At 42.5% G+C, this 25,495-nt stretch overlaps 1 protein-coding gene across 1 annotated transcript in view; it reads right to left on the reverse strand.

The window, feature by feature from the left end:
- Positions 1 to 563: 563 nt before the first annotated feature.
- The window catches only part of CD34 (CD34 molecule), a 96,996-nt gene continuing 72,064 nt past the window's right edge, over positions 564 to 25,495 (reverse strand). The window contains exons 7-8 of the mRNA XM_066600222.1: positions 4,247 to 4,408; positions 564 to 2,259 (exon numbers count right to left, since the gene is read on the reverse strand). Of these exons, the coding sequence (XP_066456319.1) occupies positions 2,077 to 2,259; positions 4,247 to 4,408 (345 nt within the window). The 3' untranslated portion in view covers positions 564 to 2,076. The remainder of the gene's footprint in view (positions 2,260 to 4,246; positions 4,409 to 25,495) is intronic.

Raw genomic sequence — 25,495 nt, forward strand, 5'->3', positions numbered from 1 at the left:
GCAAACAAACTGTTTTATAATCCTGCAGTCTCCTATATTCTTTGTGCTGATGTACATGTGGTAGGTTGGTCAAAAGCAGAAGACAGATAAAAGTGAACATGACTCCATGATGATCACTTTGGAGAAGCTTATTCTGCATAGGAGCTTTACAAACAAATGGTAGGAAAGTTTTAGACACCTTTTACAAAGTTGCTTCATTTTTCATCTTATATCCATGTGTTGTAGATGATGCCTGTGTCGTAGTACACAGCGCTCACTAGAGTTGTACTATTGCATAGTCAAACTGTAATAGAAATCAAATTTGATACTTATGGCAAAGGGAATGTATAAGAAAACCAAAAAAGCTTCCCATAAAAACCTGTCCGACACCAACTGCCATTTACAAGTCAAATCTGTAACTGGATTTCAATTGTAACAGCACTGCTATTGTTTTTGTACTAGTTGTAGACATGACCTCAACTTGCCAACGTTGGAGCTCAAGCAGCAAGCGATTAAGTGAACAAGCTGCATACATAGTTCGCCTCCATGTCTTCTGAAGGTGGGAAGTTTAGAGCGTTTTTACATTTTTATTCTTTGCAAATACATAACAGTAACACAAGCTATGTTTGACAAAAATGGGGTAATTTATCACAGGCCATTCAAGCTTTTTCATATACGGTCAACGGTGGACTTGGTGTTAATATCCCCCAGCTACCAATAAAGATAAATTGTACAAGGTTTGACCTTAAACACCATTAAGGCAAAATGCCATTACCTATACAGTACTTTAAGACAAATTAACTAAAGCTGGCCATACACATTAGATAGGTCTTTCAGTTGTTTCTTCTGACTGCCCACATATGTGCACACTTGGTTTGGCAGTGTGTATGTGTGTTCTCAATAGGCAGAGGGAAGTAATTGGCTGCTGGACTTATTATCTTCAGATATGACTAAAAAGAATAAGGATGTTAATAAAATAATTATGTAGATGTCCAGTCTTGGCTGGTGGCTTTGTGAAAATGAAGATTGCTCATTAAATGCTCTCTGAAAAGGGAAGATGTACATGATCCAAGTGTAACTTGTTATCTGCTCATTAAAGTGTTGGCCATGTGGGAACTCTGACAACACTGAGTAATACCATCAACCGCATCTATTGTATGAATACATGTCTTGTCTTGCATTTAATAAACGATGAATAAACTGATTCAATGTAATATTTTTGAATTTCCCCTAATATAATTAAGAATGTGACAGTATATATGCATTCCTTACATTTACCCACTATATGTACAATAATACAAACAAAGTTAAAGAACTTTATAAATGTGTAACAGGTCCAGCCCCTCCAAAGTTTAAAAACAGTAAATTCTATTAATCCATCTATCCATCTATCAAAAAAATAGAATAGTTGGCTATGAGTAAGGGCACTTGGTAGCACCAAAAACACATCAAAAGAGTGAATGTGTTGTGGTTATTTCTCTATATCTTGAATATGGATCAATTAACCAGAGTTTTAAAACTTTCCATACTTTGGACCTGGACTTGCTACACATTTCTTCAGTATCGACGGTTGGTCAAACGTTGCCCATGCTCCAACCATATTGGTTTGGAGTTGGTGAGCTGAATTGTTTTTCTACAATTTTAAAGAACTTTATACATTATCCAAACTTTAGGAATTAGTTACCAGGCTTTTCAAATTATAACCTCCTAGGCCATGTCTTCTGTGATATCAGAGATAGTAGACAAACTATTTTAGGGGACTGAGTATTAATTAAGCAAATACAAAAGCTATTTTATGAGTGTTTTCTACTTTATTGATGATTCTAAACTCTTTATATATGAGTAGTCTGTGAGTAAAGCAAACTGAAACTCTGGAAGTCTGAATAACTGAATCCCACCATTATGGTGTTTGGTGATAGAAAATCAACAAGGTAAGGTAACAGGAACACCACTTTGAAGAAAACAATGTATTTTTTAGAATGTTCTTATTTTCGGTGGTGCTAGATTGATATAATTCTAGTAACCTTCATCTATTTTAGTCAAATGACACAGTCTGTATCTCCCTTGATGACCAAACAACGTATTAGTGTACCCATCTTATAGTTCAGTATCAGAAACAGTTTGTTTCTTTGTTGAATGCCCATTAGTTGCAGCAGGGGAGACTGTTTGACCTGTTCCATTCTCCCGGGCGTCAGTGTTCGGTTTGTCCTGAGAATGGGCAGATACAGACACCAGAGTGTTTCCTTGGCTATCCGTTTCGGTACAGTATGGGTCTTCACCCTATACAGACATACAAATGGCAAGCAGGGTTAGTGTGGAAGACATCACAGCCAATCAGATTTCAAGCCATTTCATGCATTAAAAACCGAAAATATGATGTTTGTTAGAAAAACGGCAGTATCTAATGATCTTCACATAATTTTACATGCACTAAGCTTTACATTTTGCAATACTAAGCAGAACACAATGGAAAGGAGAACAATAAATGTTGCGAAATAAAATGAGAAGAACACAATGTGCACATTATGGGTACATATGTAGCAAATTTTACGTTGACATTTATTGAGTTATGATAACTTAAGTATAATGTACTAAAATAGAGTAAATCAAGTAATCACGACGCACCAGTCATGTTAACACTTGCTACATCTGTACGTTCAATTTCTTTACACCATTGTAAAGCACAAGAAATTACAGCATTTATTTTGATACATTTCTTCAAAATTTCACCACATTTTTTGTAACAAAATGTCTACTGTGATCTCACATGGAAACATTATTTCAATTACCATTTTCCTTGAAATCGTTTTTCAAGAGGCATCTGCTACCCTATAAATGCATCAACTAGATTCATACCACAGTTTTTATAGGAAAAGAAACATGGATATCCTTGTTGTATTTTCTTAAAATATTTTGCCTAGTAAACTTCTGTATTACATGAATAAATGCACTTCTGCACGCAGCCTGTGTGCCCTGGGCTGTTGGGCTAATTAATCTCCTAAATGGAGCAGACAGCCTCAAAACAAGGACTATAGGATTCTGCATCCTCTCTGCCTACAGAAGGGGGTATGCAGGAGAACACAACATAGGATGTAGCTTGATTTCCTTTCTAGGGGGCATCACAATGTCTCCCACCTTTATCAGCAGTATCACTCACACATTGCTAGGATTGATCATACAAAAAGTTGTGGCTGTCATAAGACAGTCTTATCATTCTGCTGACAAGAATGGACTGCTGGAACCCAGGCCTCTTAAGAAAATTTTTGGGTGTTTGTGATTAAGCTAGGATCACGTTCTTCCCATTTATGTTGTTATACTTATCAAACCACAGCCATAAAAATAAATATTTTTTTTTCTAATATCTCAGCTGCCATGTTTACAGTTAGTATCTGGAGCAAGTTCAGAGAAGAGTTACCAGGATGGTGAGCGGTCTACAAATCGTGTCCTATGAGGAGCGGTTAAAGGATCTGGGAATGTTTAGCTTGCAGAAAAGACGGCTGAGAGAAGACTTAATAGCGGCCTACAAATATCTGAAGGGCTGTCACAGTGCAGAGGGATTAGCAATATTCTCATTTGCACAAGGAAAGACTAGAAGCAATGGGATGGAACTGAAAGGGAGGAGACAGATTAGATATTAGATAGTGAGGGGGATCAATGAGTGGAACAGGTTGCCATGGGAGGTGGTGAGTTCTCCTTCAATGGAAGTTTTCAGAGGCTGGACAGACATCTGTCTGGGATAATTTAGTGATCCTGCAGCGAGTAGGGGGTTGGACCCGAGGACCCTGGAGTTTGCTTCCAACTCTATGATTTTCTTCCATATGCAGAATTCTGCTATATTACCCTGAGATTCATACATAATAATTTCTAATAATATGTGTGATGGATCCGTACTCATAGGAATCAAATTGTAACTGCTCTACTAAATTATAATGGGGTATCCGGTATTCTCACTGTCAAAAATACCCACACGCCTGTTGAAAAGGGAAACGGTGCTAATGTGAGCATATCCTAAGCCTCACAGGTGACGCTAAATTGATTTACTGGGGTCATGGCATACAGTTGATAAATTTGTGAATTGTCATGTATACAGAGAAGTTCTGTGAAGGCTTCAGCTTGGCAGAATTTCTTATAAGTTAGAAATAGTTTATTCCCCTGTTATTAGCTTTGTGAACATATTAACCTGATTCTGTATTTTAGGTGATGCAATGGAGAACACAAAATGCCATCTTTGACATTAACTGCCACTCTGCCAGCTGTATAAACTAACCAGTCTCTGTCTTCCAGGACTCCAGCTCTCTCTGTTGGAAAGGAAATACCCAGCCAGAATAAAAGCGGCCAACAAGACCCCACAAGTGACCAAGGCGATCATCGTCTTCTGCGATCTTGTCTGATGATCCAAAATTTGTCCCCATTTTATCTGTGTGGCAAACTGTTAATGAGACGAGAGAGAAAATGATGAACACAGCAGATAGGAGTGATATGCATCGACATTACCGTACACAAAATATATATAATAGTAGACGGAAACCTCCACAGAAGCTTGGAACATTAATGTGAACAGAACTTAAGGGCTCTTATCTTGTGACAAACTGTTAACTGGCCTCACTAGGCTACAATTTATACTGTACAGCCGCTGTCACATGGGTGCATATTTGTGCCATGTATTTGTGCATTGGGTGTTGCATATTTGCACATGTATGCGCCTGTTTTACTATATTTTTGCACGTGCAAATTGTGTGCGTGTGAAAAGACACGTAAGCATGCTCCCATTCATTGCAATGGGCAATTGCTGTAATTAGTTTAATACGTGCTATTATTTTCCTGCACAAATGCACAAGAAAGAAGAGCATGCTGGACATTTTTTTTGTGCGACCGAAGTGAGTGCACAGAATACGCGAATGAACAAACGCACTGAAATCAACGAGTCCTATTCACTGCATAAATACGTTTGTTTGCCACAGGCCTAACACCACTTTCACATGGGTCAGCATTTTGCATCACTGTTTGTAAGCCAAATTCAGGAGCGAGTCCAAGATGCCAAGGAGGCGCACGTCTTCCATCACACGGTCTCTCGTGCTTGCTCCACTCCCAGTTTTGATTTTCAAATACAGATTCACAATGATGACCAAAATACTGTTGCGTGAAAGTGACCCTATTGAGAGCCACTACAAGTGCACACAAGTCATACGGCTTTTAGAGTTGGGGTTCATTAACACTTTTACTATTTTCCTTTTTTTGGAGTATTTTTAAAACAATATATTATATTAGAGCAGCCGGTGGGTTCTGTTCATTTCTACTGCATCAGACTTTGTATCTTTTGTCGTGATTGGTTTTATATAACGTCCTTAATGAATGGCTAATTGATGGAAAAACTGATGGGAACAAATCTGTATTTATCATCAGTTCTTGTTTTTTTTTTTAAACTCGTTTTATTGAATAGTATGCATTTTGTACAATAAATGAGTAAATCTTTGGTTGCATCTCAGGCTCATTGTGATAATATAGTCAAGGCTCAAGTACATTACATTGACATACAAAGGCAGTAAACATATTGTTTCTGTGTGTCCGCTCATGACGTCTCTGGAAGAGGGTAATGTTCATCCTATTTACAGGTTAGGTCTTGGTAAAGCTTCTCTTAACAGGTTTTGGAACAGATCTTGCATAGGAACTGTGTTTGTTGATCCGCACCACCCTCCCCATACCTTATCAAATTTTTCGGGGCATTTTCTGTTTTTGTAGACTATTTTCTCGTATGGCAGTATAGAGTAATTAATGTTTTGCTATTTTGAGAGTGTCGGGGGGCGCCTGTCTATCCATCGCAGGGCTATTGCCTTGCGGGCATAGAACAGTACTTTAGTAAGAAATATCCTGTCGTGGTATTGCCATTGTTCCTCGTCTAAGATACCCAGTAGGCATATTGCTGGCTCAGGTGGTACCGGTACCCCTATTAGTTGGGTTAAGTAGTCTGTAATTTCTTCCCAGTACTTATGGATATCTGGGCAAGACCATATCAGGTGGTTAAAGTTGGCATTGGCCGCTCGGCAGCGGTGGCACTGACCTGTGGCCGTACTTTTCATTTTATGGAGTCTGATCGGTGTTAAATAACACTGATGCAGGATGTATAATTGGGTTAGTTTATTGTTTGCGGCTGGTAATACCATAGTATATGTTGACATTGCAGTTTCCCAATCTTCGTTAGTGAGAGAGGGAATAAGTTCTTTCCATCTTTCCATCACTTTCATTGGTGCATCAGGGATCTTGGATTGCAGAAGATGGGTACATAGTACCGATATCAGGCCTTTGGGTCCTTGAGTGCGCAATATGCCTATTAATGGGTATAGGGAGAAGGCTTGTCTAGGCTCCGGGAACTGTGCTGACAGGGCGTGTCTTAGTTGCAGATATCTAAAGAAGCCCACTCTTGGGACTTGGTATAGTTGTTGTAGTTGCTCAAAAGAGGCCAAAACTCCGTCAATATATAGGTGTTCTAGTGTGGTTATTCCCAGATTTATCCAGAATTGTCTATCTGGTATGCTCATCAGGTGTGGTAGTGTTCTGTTGTCCCACAGAGGTGTCTCCAGAGGAGTGTCCCCCGGCCCAGTCAACCGCCTACATGCCTGCCATACATTCACTGCAAGTCTATGGATGGGTAACATCCGTTTAGTCAGTAGTCCTGGTTTTTCCAGGAGGATCCAGAGCGATGCCTCTGAAAGAAAGGACATCAGGTGGTGCTCGGAGTTCGGGAGGGGGGGAGCCCGACAGCCAATAACGGATATATCTAACCTGTCCTGCTAAGTAGTAGAGTCTAAAGTCTGGCAGTGCCATTCCCGCCATTTCTTTAGGTCGCTGTAAAGTAACCATACGGAGTTTGGCTCTAGAGTTCCCCCATACAAATGATATTATTAACGAATTGGTTTTTTTGAAGAATTTTTTGTGGTACTGTTATTTTCGCGTGTTCTAGACAATATAGATATTTTGGGAGTATTATCATCTTTATAAGATTTATTCTGCTCGCTACCGACAGCGGCAGGGAACTCCAGGTTTTGAATTTTTGCTGTATAGTTGCCAATAGGGGGGTAATGTTTAGGTCTAGGCTTAGGGTGTAGTCTCTAGTGATATGGATTCCAAGGTATTTAAGTTGCGGGGTGATTTGTAAGTTGCAGTACACATCTCCCATCTTCCAACCCTCTAGTTTTAGAGGCATAAATGCGGATTTCTGCCAATTGATGCGCAGGCCCGAGAAGTTTCCAAATTTGTTGATTAGGGATATGGCTAACGGCAGGGTGTTCTTGGGGTTGGACATATATAGTATTATGTCGTCCGCATATAGTCCCAGCCTGTCCTCTCTGGATCCTATCTGGATACCCTTATATAACGCATGGTGTCGGATTCTCAGGGCTAGGGGTTCTATGGCGATTGCGAACAGGAGGGGGGAGAGCGGACAGCCCTGCCGGGTCCCCCTATGGAGTGGGAAGGAGGTGGAGGCCAGACCATTCACCACCACCCTAGCCGTCGGAGACCTATATATAATCGTGATCCACTTGATAAATGCGTCTCCAAATCCAAACCTCCGCAGTGCTCCGATCAAATATGGCCATTCAACTGAGTCGAATGCCTTAGCTGCATCTAGTGACGCCAGGGCCCAGTCCGACCTCCACCTCCACCCCACCTGTGCTATCACCTGCGTCCTTCTAATGCTGTCCAATGTAGATTTTCCGGGGATGAAGCCTGTTTGATAAGGGTGTATTATATCTTTTATGGCTTGGTTCAGGTGGGAGGCTAGAATTTTTGTGAGGATTTTGTAGTCGGTATTTAATAAGGAAATAGGCCTATACGAGCCACATTCCTCTGGGTTTTTATCAGGTTTTAGAATAAGGACTATGTTGGCTTCTGACATTGATTCTGGGAGACTGTTCTTTTCAAACATACAATTGTAAAGGGAGTGCAGGTGTGTAGTTATTTCTTTTTGGTAGTGTAGGTAGACCTCTACTGGCAGGCCATCCGGGGTCTTATTTTTGGCCTTGTCTTTCATTGCTTCCTCGATCTCCTCTGTTGTAATGGGGGAGTCCAGTTGGGATTTGTGGGTGTCTTGTACTACTGGGAACGTTATGTCATTTAAGTAATTCTCTAGTTCTTCGGGAGAGTAATTAATCTTGGACTGGTATAGGTCGTTGTAGAATTGCTGGAATCTATCCAGGATATCTTTTGGGTCTGTGAGTAGTATTCCCTCGGTTGATTTAATTCTTAGTATCGACGGGGGGGCCGTTTCTTGTCGGACCATAAATGCTAGTAATTTGCTACATTGGTTTCCCAATTCGAAGAAGGACTGTCGGATAAAGAATAGGTTCCTCTGGGCTCTTTCTCTTAGGTATAGTAGGTAGTCTCTACCTGTTTTGAGCCATTTATTCCTTTTGTTGTCTGAGGGGTCAGCAACATGTTCTTTTTCTAATAGTTGGCAATGTTCTGCCAGGAGTTTCCCCTCCCGCGCCGTGGCTTTTTTAATATAAGAAATTGAGGACCTAAAACATCCTCTTAGGTATGGTTTGAACGCCTCCCATACCAACATCATGTCTGAGTGCATCTCATGTGCCTCGTAGTATATTTTGATCTGGTCCGGTATACGATCATTTGGGCCAAGTAACGAGAGCCAGAATGGGTGTATCTTCGGTCTCTTAATAGTGGCCGGGCCTGGGTTTTTTAAAACCATAGGGATCGGCGAGTGATCCGAGATCCCTCGGGGTAAGAACTCTATGGAGTCTATTTTAAGGAACAGTCCGGGGGATCCGAATATGTAGTCTATTCGGCTAAGTGCGTGATTATGGGCTGCATGGCAGGTGAACCCCTGCTGTTGTAGGTGGAGTACTCACCATAAATCTAGCCATCCTGTTACTGAAATTATAGAGGCCAGGCGGGTCACACTCGTGTCTCCCTCCCTCCGAGCACCACCCCCGAATCTATCCAGGAGGGGGTCCATTATCATGTTCATATCTCCCATGCAAATGGTCATTGCATCTGGTGAGAATGAAGCAAATTGGATGCCATCTGCCAGGAGAGCAGTTGTTGCTGGTGGTGGGTTATGATAGCACAATAGAACATATGGGTCATTATTGATTCTGGCTCTTACAAAAATGAATCTTCCCTCTGGATCCTTTTTACATTGCTCAACTTCCCATCTAAGTGACCTTCCGACCAGCAGGGACACTCCTCTGGAGTATGATGTATGACATGTGTGTGCGGACCACTGTACCCATGGTTTTAGCAGCACTCTCGTGGTCTCGGGTGTGAGGTGGGTCTCCTGCAGGCACAGTACATGTGGTCGCCAGGAACATATTAAATAATTTATTGTTGATCGCTTTCTGGCTGATCCCATGCCTCTGACGTTCCAGGACACAAAAGTTACCTCCGCCATAGGCTAGGACAGGTTAACTGGGTCCGGATAAATTTACATATTATATTCTGGCTGTCAGGAGTCCCCTCGCGACGCCCGGCAGCATTTTTATCACTTATCATGTAGCAGTACCTTTGCATATCTTTAAGAATAGCCTGGAGCATTTGATGCATACAACTTATTAACATTACAGTACAGTAATATACTACTGGTTTAGAACTTAAACAACTTGTAACTGAACAAATTTGAATGCTTTCTCTGTAGAGTTAGTATTCGTAGCGAACAATAATTAGGGGGAACCTACATAGTATAGCTTTGGGTGTGGCAATACTTGAGGTACTATTGGATTAACAAATCAATTCTAGAAACCGACATTAACCAGTCAGGTATCAACTGTGAGGGTCCTTTTAACAAGGTTATGGAATTCCCTCTTTTCGGGATAGTTCAAGGTCACATCTTTTTTAAAACCGGGTGATGAATCTTGGTGTTTGTAGAGTGGGGAGGGGGGGGAGAAAGGGGGAAGGGGGGGAGGGGAGGAGGGGGAAGAGGGGAATTAAGGGTACCAGCGGAGGGAGGGCTCATCTTCATCTCCAAAGGAGGCTTAACCGGAAGGCAGCAGCTAGTAGTGAGAGTCTCAGTCCTGCATCTCAGGTTCGGATTTGTCCGAGGTATATCAAAAACACAGTTCCTGAAGTGTGGTTACTGATTTTAGGTGTATATTTGCTTATTTGTGTGGGAGTCCCGGTACCTACAGGGAGAGAAGTGGGTTATTGTGTATACATTACGGTCCTTCCGGTCGTCGTCTGGCAGCCAGCCAATCCTCAGCCTCAGATGGTGTGGAAAAGAAACGGGCGCGGTCTCCATCCACCACCTGGAGTCGCGCCGGGTATACCATGGAGTACGGGAGTTGCAGGTCACGGAGCTTCCTCTTGACTCCAAAGAATGATGCTCTTTGCTTTTGGAGGTCTGCTGAGAAGTCCGGAAAGACACTGTGGCGTTGTCATATCTTAGCAGGCCTTCTTTTCTGGCAGCTTGTAGAATTGTGTCTCTGTCGCGGAAGTTGAGCTTTTTTGCTAGTAAAGGTCTGGTTGGCGCTCCGGGTATAGGTGGCTTCATAGGTACTCGGTGGGCTCGTTCAATCACGAAGACTTGTGATAGTCCAGCCTTAGGAAGGAGTTCGCGGAGCCACCTTTCCATAAATTCTTCTGGTCTTTTCCCTTCAGCTCGTTCTGGTAAGCCCCCAATACGTAGATTATTTCGCCGTGAGCGATTTTCAAGGTCGTCTGCTTTTTGTCTCCAGTATTCAGCTTTCTGTGTGAGGTCTCATATTGCGGCTGACATTAGGGAGACAGTGTCATCTAGTGTAGATATTCTGTCTTCTGTGCTTGTTACTCGTTCTCTTAGGTTTTGAAGGTCTTGCCTCAGCAGGCTTACATCCATTTTTACTTCGTCGATTTTGCCCGTAAGAGTGGTCGTGGACGTTTGTATTGCGGATAGGAGCTGTTCAGATAGTTGTTGCAGAGTTTGGACTGTGCCATCAGGTGGTCCTGGGCTGGAGTCTTTTGCTGCTGGCATTCTTATTGGAGCGGCTGGGGTAGATTCAGGGCTGGGGTCTTTGCGGGCCTCACCCCTGGCAAATGCTTTAAGCTTGTCGACGAATGTGTTTTGTCTGGTGGGGCCCATGATAAGATTGTTTTGTATGCCTTGTTTCGGAAGGAGTCTGGTTGTATATTAGGTTCCCTGCAGGGAGCCTGTAAATGTCCTTGACCTGTAGTATGCTTAGTGTGCTCTCTTTATGTAGTGGTTTCCGGATACTCCGTATCTCAGAGGCCTTAGGAGTATACTCTGTCTTGTTTATGTTCTGTTATTTCCTCCTCTGCTCTCTTTGCAGGCTATGGCGGGAAAGGGCGCTGCTCCCACTCTCAGGGCTATATGGGGGCTCTGAGTCAGTTTCTCCTTCTCTTATCTCCTTATCTGCTCAGTGCAGCCCCGGGTGATCTCTCTCTCACTTGGGGGGGTTCTCTCTATATCTCCCCTGGCTGCCTCTCCTTCTCGTGGATGGCCCGTGCCGTTTCCAAGATAGTGGTGGCGGCGGTCACGGCATTAAAGGCCCGCCGTCGGCGTTACCTTTATTGGTGGTGCTATCTGAGCACTGTGGGCCGTGCGGTCCCTGTCTTCCGGCTCTCTGTCCCTTCCGCGGCCTCTCGGCGCTGTTGTAAATGATGGCGGCGGCCATCGCTGTGCCGTTGTCTGAGCGCTGCAGGTGGCTCGGTCTGCCTTCTCTCCTCCCGGCTGCTTTGCTCTGCCGCGGCCGCCTGGCGCTGCTTTCAAGATGGCGGCGGCGGTCGTGGTGACGCGGGCCCGCCGCTGGCGTTGCCTGTGCCGCCGGTGTTTCGGAAGTGTCGCAGGTATCTCGGCCTCTTCCCCCCTCACCTCCGCTGGTGTTTAGCTGGGTCTAAGGGCCCTCAGGATGGCTGCAGGATGGCTGGTATGTCGGAGCTCTTGTTACATGCGGCCGGTCTGCTCGGCTGCTTGGCCACGCCCCCCATCAGTTCTTGTTTTAATCAGAACAAGTTTCTTCTACACTGTGTAGATTTGTATTCAACTTTCTATGCATCTAAATTTTTAGCAACCTTATCTAATATTCCTATAACTGCTGTTGCTAGTGACGTTAGTAACTACACACCGTATTACATACCTAAAAACCCGGAAATTGCCAAGTATAAAAATAAAATAACTGTCCCAGTTTACAAATTCAGAGGCAGCGTTCAATGAACCAATCACAGCCATCTACATTTCGGATTGGTTGTCGAGCATCGCGGCTCAGCCAATCACGTTGACAAGTGAGATATCGGGCCGGATATCGCGCTTGCCCATGTCAATGTAGCCTATCAGTATTTATTATGGGAACGCCCCCTAAGAGAAATATAAGTAGGATGTCCTGAATTCTGTGGGAAATAAACACCATGAATATCGCACAGTATATATGATAACAAAAATCCACCCAAATGAATAAGTTATGAAAACACGAAGTTCTCCGCTTACAGCCAATCTAAATTGCTAACAGATTTTCATGAAATAAATATTACCAATGTCTTTGTTACACTGAATCCCGTACAGCATTGTACTGTTTGTCTAGGTTGGTGGATTAATTTGCTTTTTGCACTAACGCCAAAGATGTTGGGCGGATCCATCAATTTTAAAGGTTATTAAACCAGTCATACTGAGTCTAATAAAGTGAGCTGTGTATACAGATGGGATCTGCAGAAGTACTTTGCTGACAGACCTGCTACGCTACACTGCCATCAGATGTTCACAGTACGTTCATAACCTCTGTCTTGTTTTGTAGCCCTTGTTATGTACATGAGTCTAATCTGCAGAAGAGCCCTTTTCACCATTTACTTGTCCTTAAAGGGAATGTGTCGTCAGAAAATGATTTATTGTATAAATGAAGTTTTTATGTTCAACCTTTTTAAAGAAATTTTGGTAATCTTTATTATCAATGTCACAATCTATATATTGAAAAAAATCCCCAAATTCTACATTTGCCTTATGAACCTCTAAGGGGCATTTACATGGAACGATTATCATTCAGTTCATTACTTGATCATGCAAAACATGTACTTGTTTAGTGTGAATGGAGGCGAGTGGGCTGGAAGCGTTCCCGAACTGCTCTGCCTCCATTAACTGAACAATTAGCACTCCTGTGTGAAAGCACAGGAGTGATGATCATTGGGATGATTGTTGGACTCTTAAGCACCCAATAATTGTTCTGTGTAAATGGACCCTAAGCCTAAAAATAAGCACGACTAGGGTGGACTGATCAGGTCTTGGGGCTCGTGCAGGGGCTGACTTTGTATACTTCATTTACCTTGGGAAGTACACGAAAATAAAAAAACAGCTATATTCACTTGTAGCGCTCCTCCAGCTCATGGCCTCTTCTGTCGGTGTCCCACTGCTTACCCGAGAACTTCCTGGCAGAGAATTAACATAAAAGCACACGCTTGCTGAGGCAGATCCTCAGACTCAGTATTAGTGAGACCAACAACTGGCCATATCTTTAGGTGAGCATCGCAGCACCAACGCAAAAGGCCAGGAGCAGGAGAAGTGCTACAGGTGAGTATATATATTTTTTTATTTTAATGCTTAAAGAGCGTTATTATTATTTTGAGCCCACAGGTGACATTAACTCAATTGTGGACAGGCCGCGGATTCCGCGGGAAAGCAGGAGATTTAAAAAAATCTGTACTGCGCATATCTGACGGTGAGCCATGCGAACAGTAGAGAAAACCCAGAAGTACAGAGGTCCGTGCGGCCGCCACCTGCCCGCATAGGTATGCACGGTCCTTGGGTTCCCGCAGCGGAATTCGACCCGACCATGGACATGAGGCCTAGTAGTCCTATTACAAAAGTGTTCAAAAAATAGCAGTGAGTTTGAAAAAGCGACTAAAGCCCAAAATCATTATAATGACTTTTATTTCCATAACTGCTCAAGCACTGGAAATACTGCACATTCAATTCCAAAACAAACTAAATTTATCCAGTTTTTGTTAATCCTTTAGGCTGGGTTCACACGAGGTGGATTTGCCGCGGTTTTTCCGTTGCGGTTTTGCCGCAGAAGAACTGCTTCTGCGGTAAGACCACTTCAAATATTATTTTTGTCTTGCGGATTTTCCACGCTTATTCGGCGCGGAAAATCCGCAAGCGTTTTTTTCTGCAGCACTTTTTTATTTTTGCAGCGTATATTGGTGCTGATTTTGCTGCATCCATAGAGGTCTATGGACAAAAACGCGCTGCGGAAAAGTCAAAAGAATTGACATGCTGCGTCTTGAAAAACCGCGCCGCATTTCCGCACTGCGGCGGTGTGGAAAAAATCCGTCCTGTGAGAACAGCTTTTTGCCCAAACACATTTGCACTGCAAATGCAGCACTTTTGCCGCAGTGGGGATATACAACGGCAAAACCGTAGTAAATCAACCTCGTGTAAACCCAGGCTTACAGAAAGTAAAGAAAAAGGGATTTCTGGAACTAATATTTAGTGGCATCAACATTGAGAACTTCTTGATGTGTGTTGCATGGAGTCCACCAACTTCTGGCACTTCTGAACAGGCATTACAGTCCAGGAAAATTGTTCTACATTTTTTGGTTTTGCCTCATAAATTATATTTTTGATGTTACCTGATAAAATTCTCTATGGGATTGAGGCCTAGTGATTGGCTCAATCCTGTTTGGCTGTAACTGAGATGTAGTATTCTTACTGTTGTGTTTTAGGTCATTGTTGTGTTGAAACACCCATATCAAGGGCATTTCTTCTTGACCATAGGAACATGATCTTCTCAAGTATTTTCATATCTGCAAACTAATCCATGAACCTTATTATGGGATAAAAAGACCCAACATCATATTATGAGAAACCCCCAATCATGATTTATGTCCTGTCATGCTTTACCATCTTCACAGTGTACTGTGGCTTCAGTTCAGTGTTCAGGGGTTGTCTGACATAATGTCAACGACCCCTAGACCCAAAAAGAACAATTTTGCTTTCATCAGTCCACAAAAGGTTGCACAATTTCTCTTTGGGCCACTCAATGTGTTCCTTTACTAATATTTACCCATTCAGGACATCAGAGGTGTAACTTGAAGCTCCTTGGCCCCAATGCAAAACCTATAACAGGGCCCCCAACTATAATGCTTTATTCATAGTACTGGTCTAATGTGTGTATATACTTGGGGGAATATAACTGACCTCTATGTGTATATACTGAGGAGAATCTACCAAACCTCTATGTGTACATACTGAGGAGAATCCACCTAACCTATATGTGTATATACTGAGGAGAATATAACTGACATTTATGTGTATATACTGTGGAGAATCTACCTCACCTCTCTATGTATATACTGAAAAGAATCTACCTCACCTCTGTCTATATACTGAGGAGAATCTAACTGACCTCTATGTCTATATACTGAGGATAATCTACCAAACCTCTATGTGTATATACTGAAGAGAATCTAGCTGACCTCTATATGTATATGCTGAGGAGAATCTTCCTCAGCTCTATGTGTATATTGTGACAGTGCAGTAACAAGAGTGGCCTGTAGAGGGCCTCTGAGCACAGTCATTGTGTTTGATTTAGTTAACCTGCACCTGCAAGGGTGCGGCTACACAGTTTAAATTTCCCCTCCCTCACAAACTCAGGGTCCTTGAAGCTGTGGAGCTTGGGTCCATGGGGGCCTGTGGGGCCTGAGGTCTATGTAGACCTGCTGCTGGTCTGTGAGGGACCTGGAAGCACGGAGCGGACAAGGGGTAGTCGGCCCCTCGCTCATCACCTGTCGGAACGAAATCACCTTCCTGGAAGGTCCGGTGGAAGAAGCGGTGTGCATTGCTGTGAGCATTGTGGTGGACAACAGTGTGCAGTTGCATGTTGCATATGATATGCTGGACTGTTTGTAAACTGAATACCTATCTGAAATAAACGCTGGAGAAACCAGCATTTGGACTTTACCCTGTTTATGGACATCATTGCGGTGCTGCCACTCCTGGGCAGGGGAAAATAAGCAGGAGATCCCGGGCAAGTAACCCCACCTTGCCACAATATACTGAAGAGAATATACCTCACCTCTATGTGTATGTACTGAGGAGAATCTAACTGATCTGTCTGCATATACTGAAAGGCTGTAAAATACATAAGGAAGTGGCCATGGACTGCAGGGATGGAGTATGCCTTTAAGGCTAAGAAGGGGCTGCAACTTCCAGTCTGGGGGTACATTTGAATAAAAAGGGGTATTACCTTTAGGGGGAAAAAGTGAGGAGAGTGGGAGGGGTGGCACATTCTGCAAAGGGACATCGGTACATACAGTCTGAGGAGAATCTAACGCTCCTCTATGCGTATACGTATTTTATTCTTCGGTGCCTCTGAAGTAACCATGACTTTAAAAAATTTTCCATGTGAACAACAGGTAAACACCTCTACCAAATTAATTTGGGTGAAGCCGTGTATATCAGCTAATAAATATATATAGTCATTCACACAAAAAATAATGCGCCCAGATATGTGTCGGATTGCTGCAAAACCCAGCCTGCATTACGTCTCTCAGATATGTAAATGATTGCAGATATGGTCTGATTAGACACTGGGTCTTGCAACCAGAGGCTGTAAGCATATTTCCCATATTGCCCTATTAAAAGGCTCTCAAGGGCTACATTGTGTGGTGTACTTTTTTGAGAGATCGTTGACCACTAGACATGTCTCTGTGATACATGCAAAGACATTTTGCCCAGTTAACAGCATTTGAGAGGGGGCACATCATGGGGATGAGTGAAGCAGGATGGTTGTTTTGACAAATTTCTCGCCACATAGGTCATTCTGACCAAACTATTAGGAGATGTTGTGAGCAGTGGTCACATAAGGACACACACAGTGAACAGGCTCTAGATAGTCCAGATAGACCACCAGTAGAGAGAATTATCTGATCCCCCAACAAGCACGAGCAGATCCGATAATTTTATTTCCACCATCCAGACACAGATGGCATCTCTTTAATAGAACCTTCTCTCTGCCTCCACCATTTCCAGACACTTAGCAGAATGACATTAAAATAAATAAATAAATAAATCATGGTATTTGTATAGCACCAACTTATTCCGCAGCACTTTCATGTAATTATTACTTAATTACCCCCCACCAAGCTGGGTTCTCATTTTACCGACCTCAGAAGGATGGAAGGCTGAGTCAACCTTGAGCCGGCTACCTGACGCATGCGGGGATTGAACTTGCAACCTTCAGGTCGTAGGCAAGAGCTTACACTCTGTGCCACACGAGGCTCATTTGGTGTCATAGTGCCCCTTATGTGTCCTGCTATTAAGACCCAAACACTTTTGCCTTTGTTTGCAGTGGTGTCGTGAATGAGAAACCTAGAATGCTACAGAATGGAACTGTATTGTCTTTAGTGAGGATTCCGGGTTTTGTTTAGGAGCCGAAGATAGTCATGAATGAGTATGAAGAGTTCGTAGTGAGTGCTTCAATCCTGCCTTTGCTATGGGGCAACACATTGCCCTAACTGCTGGTGTGATTATCTGGGGGTCCACCGCATACAACAGTTGGTCACTCCTACTGGTAGTTGAGAGACATTAACAATTCTGTAATATGTGCCGGAATTCCTGTGACACGTGTTCCTCTCATGGCGGCTTCCACATGCATTTTCCAGCAGAAAAATGCTCGGCCACACACAGCAAGGGTTTCCCAGGAATTCCTTTCTCAGGTTGCCACACTTCCTTGACCTGCCCGGTTAACAGAGTTATTGCTAGTTGAGCATTTATAAGACCCACTGGAATGCCAGCTTAGACATTTTAGAGATCTAAGTTGATTCCTCACTAAAGATCACTAGTAGAGATGAGCGAGCGTACTCGTCCGAGCTTGATACTCGTTCGAGTATTAGCGTGTTCGAGATGCTCGTTACTCGTGACGAGTACCACGCGATGTTCGAGTTACTTTCACTTTCATCTCTGAGACGTTAGCGCGCTTTTCTGGCCAATAGAAAGACAGGGAAGGCATTACAACTTCCCCCTGCGACGTTCAAGCCCTATACCACCCCCCTGCAGTGAGTGGCTGGCGAGATCAGGTGTCACCCGAGTATTAAAATCTGCCCGCCCGCGGCTCGCCACAGATGCATTCTGACATAGTTCAGGGAAAGTGCTGTTGATGCCGGAGCTGCTATAGGGAGAGCGTTAGGAGTGATTTTAGGCTTCAAGAACCCCAACGGTCCTTCTTAGGCCATAGAAATCGCAGATCGCACCTATCTGCGATCTGCGATTCCTGTTCTCTTCTCTATATGCGCTCAATGGGCTAACATCGTTCTTCTCTGCCACAGCTGTTACTGCTGTGGCAGAGGAGAACGATCTTTATGCTGACAGTGCGGGGGGGGGGCACTCTTGCCGCTATTGTGGCTTAATAGTGGGACCTGGGAACTTCAGATGCAGCCCAACATGTAGCCCCTCGCCTGCCCTATCCGTTGCTGTGTCATTCCCATCACTTTCTTGAATTGCCCCGATTTTCACAAATGAAAACCTTAGCGAGCATCGGCGATATACAAAAATGCTCGGGTCGCCCATTGACTTCAATGGGGTTCGTTACTCGAAACGAACCCTCGAGCATCGCGATAATTTCGTCCCGAGTAACGAGCACCCGAGCATTTTGGTGCTCGCTTATCTCTAATCACTAGTCCACCATCAGGGCTGGTGATTGGACCTTTTTTTTTATTTGCTCTATATAATTTGCCCTCAACTGGGATCCCTTTGCTTGGGTGGTTCTGGCTCTGTAGCTTAGGTATATAGCATAAAATCTTTATCTAGCTAGTTATCTTTGGTGTGATTGTACACCCACCAGACAACTAATAGCACTTCTGTGGTTTGGTTACCACCCTCCTTAATCTATATGCTGCATATTGTAGTGGGATGATTGATGCATATTTTCATCATGTTCCTGATGATCCAACTAAACAAAGTTAGGGACACGCGTTGAGTCCCCTTTTTTCCATCTGTTTGTGAGCTTATATTAGTCCAAGTCTACATCATATAGCCTCACAGGCTTTATTGTTGCCCATGTGATTACATCATGCATTAATGCTATTCATGCATCCTGACTACCCGCTAGGCCTTGTGAACTCTGGCTTTTTTCTCCACCTAGTTTGGGACGCAGTAAATTTGTCATAGGATCTGGGCCTTCTCTTGGAGTGGTTTCAGTTATTAGAGCATTTTTATCTTTTTTCCTCTGAGGAATAGGTGTTTTTTCCACAATTTCTATCACAAATGTTGTTAGGTTCACGCAGTGTGTATCATTTATCATCTACTTTGGGAGCACGACTTTGGTGAATAATTTTTCTATCCTACAAACATCATCATTGATGGTCATTTTTGGCTGACCTATGCCGTTGCACCTCAGTCCCGTTTGGTTGTGACTAGAAGCTCAGGGATTGTCTCCATACAAATACCCCTGTCCGTCTAGTGGTATATTTCTATACTTTTGTATTTCACAGAGTGCAGAACTAGAAGTCTATACTCTTAAATATAAGCCCTTTCACAGAGAAGACTTTACTAAAATCTAAAATCTTTATTGATACGCTCTTAAAAACACAAACACTAAGGGCACAGGGTTGTGACATGGAGTGTACTCCTGGAGGTAGTATCAATCCATGTCCACCAACCAAAGAACAAACGTCGACAAACAAAAGGAAAACCAGGACTGATAGTCTCTTATTGGGTCCTATTGGACCTCACAAACATGAAATTTGCCACGTCCATTCTTTACATCCTAAATAAGAAAAATAAAGGGGTCTCAACTATAATAATCAATTCTAAGTGTGAAAAATCCGCGATACATGAGATGGTTCTTTTCTCAGGAACCTTAAAGTCTAGGGAAATGATTTGTATGCTGAGAAATATCTACCTCACCTTTATGTGTATATACTGAGGAGAATCTACCTCACCTCTATGTGTATATACCGAGGAGAATCTACCTCACCTTTATATCTATATACTGAGAATATAACTGACCTCTATGTCGAGTATATCAGCTAGTATAGTATATAAAAAGGTGATTATTATCCTTGCCTCAGATTGTGATCTGTTGGGAGCTCATGAGAACCGTAATTTGGGAAATACTGGTTTGTATCATTGCAGTAAGTTATGTATTCTTAGTGTAGGACATATAAGGAATGCAGTGTATACAGACCATGGCACTTGTAGTTGGATGGGGTCACTCACTATATGTTTTGGGATGCCAAGCGTACAGTAACACCCATATAAACAGAAGCATGCACTTGGTGAACATTTGCATTAGTAATTCTTAGGATAAAATCCAAGATTTAGCTGTGAGACCCTTACTGAAAAACATTCCCGCACAATGAGACATTTCTCTCTAGAGGGTAGAGTGTTTTTATTTCCCCTGATCTCTTAGTGGTTTTGGTTTTAGACAATCTTGGCATTTGCTGCTGGACTGAAATCAAAATAATTTTTTAAAAATGCTTTAGGCACTGAGTGACCGTTAACTGCTCACCTCTGTTTCGGGGCTTCAGCTATAATTTTGTTCCTCTATTCAGTTTTTGGAGCAGAGAAATGGAATTAAAATTGAAATAAACTGATTGTTTTTACACCATTGATTTCAGTGGGGATTTTAAAAAACAGAAAGCTTACATTTGTTTCCATTTTCTTTAGGTTAGCTTTTATTTTTTTAAACAAAGTTATTTGTTCGTTTAAAAAGTGAAAGTTAACTGAACAGAAGCAAATGGGAAATTTCAGTTTGCTTTCTGTTTAAAAAAAAACCCATTGAAATCAATGAGGAAAAAATGGATCAGCTTATTTCTGTTTTAATTCCCTTTCTCTGCTCCAAAAACGGAACAGAAGAACAGAATTATGACTGAAGACCTAATGCTGGTGTGAAGTGAGTCCTAGAGAAAATGCACAAAAATCTGTTTATATTGTTCCAGAGTCAGCCCTAGACAAATTGGCAGATAGGCCTTGGTCAGACGAGCAATTTTTAGCGGATGAATAGCCATGCTTAAAAAACGGCTCTATTAGAACCTATGCTTTCCGATGAAAGCATTAACATGTAAGTTTTTTAGAAATAATTGCAGCTGCAAAAGATAGGACATGTGAGTGCAAATTCCCCCATTCACATGATTTTTCTAAACGTGATGTGTGATTTTTTTTAGCGCGGACATTCATGCGATAAAAAAATAAAACGCTTGTCTGACCGAGGCCATATAGTGTAACCTCACAATTTGCCCATATATTTTTAACTATGTTTGCGGGAAAATGCAATTTTAACATTTTATCCCGATCTTGGGATTAACCTATTAGCTAGAAGCTGATTTTTTTTTTTTTTTCGTAAAAAATTTCTTGGTGGTTCCTGATGAGGCTACGCCATTTTTAGCCGAAACGCGTTGAACCAACGAATTTTGATGAACCAACGAATTTTGATTTGGCAGTTTGGTGTACTGCATTGTTTTTTGATAGGCTATAGCTCACCAAAAAAAAAATTTGGGTGAGCTATATCGCCTTGATGTCAGCTTTATGCCTGATTTTTTCGAAACTAGCTAAATTAGCGTGATTGTTATCACATTTACGGCATTTTTTTGACAGCAAAGGCAGCTTTTTCTATATGGGAGGATTAACGCACGTGCTCTATAAAGCAGGATACAGGTCCCCCATCTACTGAATAGCTGTAGCTGTCTAAACAATCCGGGAACACCACCCTTAGTGAGCCGACCCAATTTCTAATTTTTTCTAGCTCTAGGACGTATACCACTGAGTACAGAGATAGAAATCCCGATACCGTTGGTATAAATTATTTGTTTCCTAGGCGATTCATACACTGCTTTCCCCTCATAGGATATAGGGGTGCAGTTTTTTATTTATTTGTGTATTTGTGTGTCTAGAATCTAGGACTTTGTGGTACAAATTCCTTTTTATTTAGTCTTGATTAAAAGCTATGTTTTAGAGATACTACAGAACCCTACTGTGACAAATCGATTATCCATCTAGGTGTTCTTCCTGCAACTGTGAAACCCCAATTTTAACATCTTGTTCAGCCACATCAGAAGATATTATTGACGGACATTGATGCTGAGGAGCACCTTTTACCTTTTGTTCCACCTTGGGCCCTGTTGTTTGAATTGTTATGTAGTTTGTTACTTTATAATGTCTAGTTGTGTCTGAACATGTCTTATCCGAACTGTAAAGTGCTGTAGAACATGTTAGCACTATATAATATGCATTATTAGTAGTATTATCATCTACCAGTTCCATTAATAAGGGGCAGCTGCACTCTGTGCTCCCTTAAGGACCTCTCATACATGCAAAATATTTCTGCAAGAGGCACCTAAATATGTAGAATATTCTTCACCAAAATCCACAAGTATGCATGCAGGTTATCAGTGGCTGGCTGGCAAATTTTAGCTTGGGGTGAGGAAGCACACAGCGCTGGCCCATCAGTAGCTGCCCACCCAAATATGTTCGCACAGCGAAATCTGACGCAGAGTTTTCTGCACAAATTGTTCCTCTGAAACCATGGCAAAAATCAACCAGCAGTTTTAGTCCTGTCAATGGACAAAATCCATTTGCAGAATTTTCTACATGCTTCTGCACATGTCACTGCTTCACGCAAAAGCGCATCAGAAATTCCAAGTGTGGATATTACCTATAGACAGAGCTAAAACCGAGATCCACAGCAAAATCCAAACTAGAATAGCCGATGATTTCTAACACAGTTTTCGGGGCAAAATTCACATGTAAAATCCTGCACCAGAATTCGCCATGAGAAAATACCACAAGGGTGGAAACACACCGTGCAGCGTGCCACACTCAGCCAAACCATGGACACATGAATTACTGGCCGCCGCTGGTCAGTGTAATCCTGCTGTGTGCAGCCAGCAACATCATGTCCTTCCGTTCTTAACTTATCTTTTTAAGGCTGCCTATCCACTAGCGATATTTTTTCTTGCGATGCTAGAACGATGATTATTAAGCCAATGATTTTCAATAGTTTCATACTCATTTGCGATTTTTACTCTCAAGCCTCGCAGCGCAGAGAAAAAATCTGCGACATTGCTCAGTGTTTTCAATGGGGTCAGCGGCAGCAGCGCCAACCCCATTGAAAACATAGGGAGTACATTGCGGACTTCTGTCATAGCTGTGACAGCTATGGCAGATGATTTCTTCATCCTTATGGGGACCGAGGGCGGCTCTTCTTGGTGAGTATAATTTTTTTTTTTACTTTTTTTTTTTACAGCTAGGGATGCTTTTCAGGAAAGGGCTTATATTTCAAGCCCTTCCCCGAAAATCATTGCTGCGGGGGTTACCTGCAATCCACAGCTTTCAATGGGGCCGCAGCAGTGCCAACCCCATTGAAAGCAATGGGATAGCATCATGGACCTTATCCCCGTGGTCCCTGCAGGGATGAAGGAATCCTCTGCCATAGCTGTCACAGCTGTGGCAGAAGTCCGCGATGTACTCCCTATGTTTTTAATGGGGCTGGCGCTGCTGCCGCCAGCCCCATTGAAAGCAATGAGCGCTATCGCAGAGTTTTCTCTGCACTGCAAGGCATGAGGCTCTCGCATCACAAGAAAATATATCGCTAGTGGGTAGGCGCCCTATTTTAAATACAGCACCAGAAGCAACCTCAGTACATGAATACAGAACCAAGCTCATAAAACAGCACAAGCCAACCTCAGTACGTAGATGCAGAGCCAACCTCACAACATAAACCAGAACCAAGCTCATAAAATAGATATAACACCAGAACCAAGCTCCTAACATAAATTTATCCCTAGAACGAAGCTCATGTATACTTATCAGAACTAAGCTCCTAACATAAATACAGTTCCAGAATGGGAAAATATATTTTTTCCTCTATATGGCCAGTTTCATCAATGATCCCAGCCTATAATGTACTCAAATGCCAAATTTACACAGTGAGTTTACAAGCTATCAGAGGTGATTTTGTTTCTGTTTAGAATCATCTTTATTCAGTTTTCTTCTCTCTGGATCCAAACCACCACATATTTCTTCCAGCCATGAGTAGCTTCTGTGTACTTTTCCCATCTTGCTTCTGCAACCCTCCTTATAGTAATAGTGCTTCCACTGTTACTCCAAAAGTATTAGTGCCCCCTTGTTGTGCCAAAATTAATAGTGCACCTGTTGTGGTTCCACTAGGTAATAGGAACTGTATGTGGCCCCAGTTGATAACAGTGACCTCTCTGTGGCTCCAATTAGTAATAGCACACCCACTGTGCCCCAATAATAGTGATGCTTCTGTAGCCCCCAATTTGCAATAAGTCATCTGTAGCCCCAATCAAGAAGACACTCCTCTGTGACCCCTGCTTTAACAGCTTACAGTATTTTCCTTTCACAGGCCCACTCAAACAGGAGACAGGGCATAGCCCGATGCTGCATAAACTCGCTCTTACCCCCTGAGGAGTTAGAGTCCCATTTTGGTGGGGTCAGAGTCTGTAGAAATGTACCAAACCGGACTCCGAGTTATAAAAGAATATATACATATAAATATGGTACATATAATTAGATGCAGAATTTGTAGCATATTTCCTTTCATTTAGCAATGTTTTGGAATGTCCTATAAATATATGTTCTATTCATCTAAGCCCCTATCTATCAAAAACTTTGGTAACTAGGAGGTGGAATGCAGCTGGATTATTTTATCATAATGGTCATGAAAAGCCAGAAGTTACCATTTTAATACAGTCAATTTATCACTTAAAAAACATGAGTCATATATGAAGGAGTCTGGGAAAATCGTGGAGTTGGAGGTTTGGCTTACTGACTCCACAGCCTGGGAGTGAGGTTATGCTATAAGAGATAGCGTGGACAGTGTCGGACGTCAGGTTCCGTCTCTTGTGCAAGTGTGTCTCTGAAAGGAAGATACCATAAGCTCTGCAAGCAGCCAGGCCTTTTGACAGCGGGGGGCAGGATGGCCCCAAAGGTTTGTTGGTTGCTGGGGGCCCAACCCAGCCCACCACTGAGGGTTATGGACTAAAAAATTTACCGTAACAGATTAATGTGCGTCTTGCAAAAATATTCCACATGTGGGAAAGGTCCCTTAATTGGCTTTTGCATGAATGAAGCTGATTAGTCTAATTGAAATTAAAATAAAAATAGTCCAACTGAAAAAAGCTCTTCCACCCCACATTGGGGTCTTTATCAGGTACAATGCATAAAGATCCCCCCACTCTTCTTAAACAGATTAAGTGGTAGAATAGAGGAGGGAGAGGGGTGGACCCACATAGGTATTGCCTTCAAAATACAAATAGTCAAGTAGACCTCGTACTTAGTACTCGAAAATCGCGGTGCTCGATTGTGAAATCGCCCTTACCGAGTACGTTCGCTCATCTCTAATTACTACACTTAAATCTGCGCCATTTTCTCTCCTTCTTTCATTTCTTTAGTATTCGTTCTTCCTAGTGTAAACATGATTCCCCCATCCCACTCTCAGCTTAAATACAGAACTAGGACTAAAATTGAAAACTAATGTCAAGTTCACAATATATTCTTCAAATTCTCTGCACGTATGGTAACAAGAGAGGAGATTTAACAACCCCATACGCCAAATTTGTGGTG

Source organism: Eleutherodactylus coqui, chromosome 4, assembly GCF_035609145.1.
Source record: "Eleutherodactylus coqui strain aEleCoq1 chromosome 4, aEleCoq1.hap1, whole genome shotgun sequence".
Classification (NCBI taxonomy): domain Eukaryota; kingdom Metazoa; phylum Chordata; class Amphibia; order Anura; family Eleutherodactylidae; genus Eleutherodactylus; species Eleutherodactylus coqui.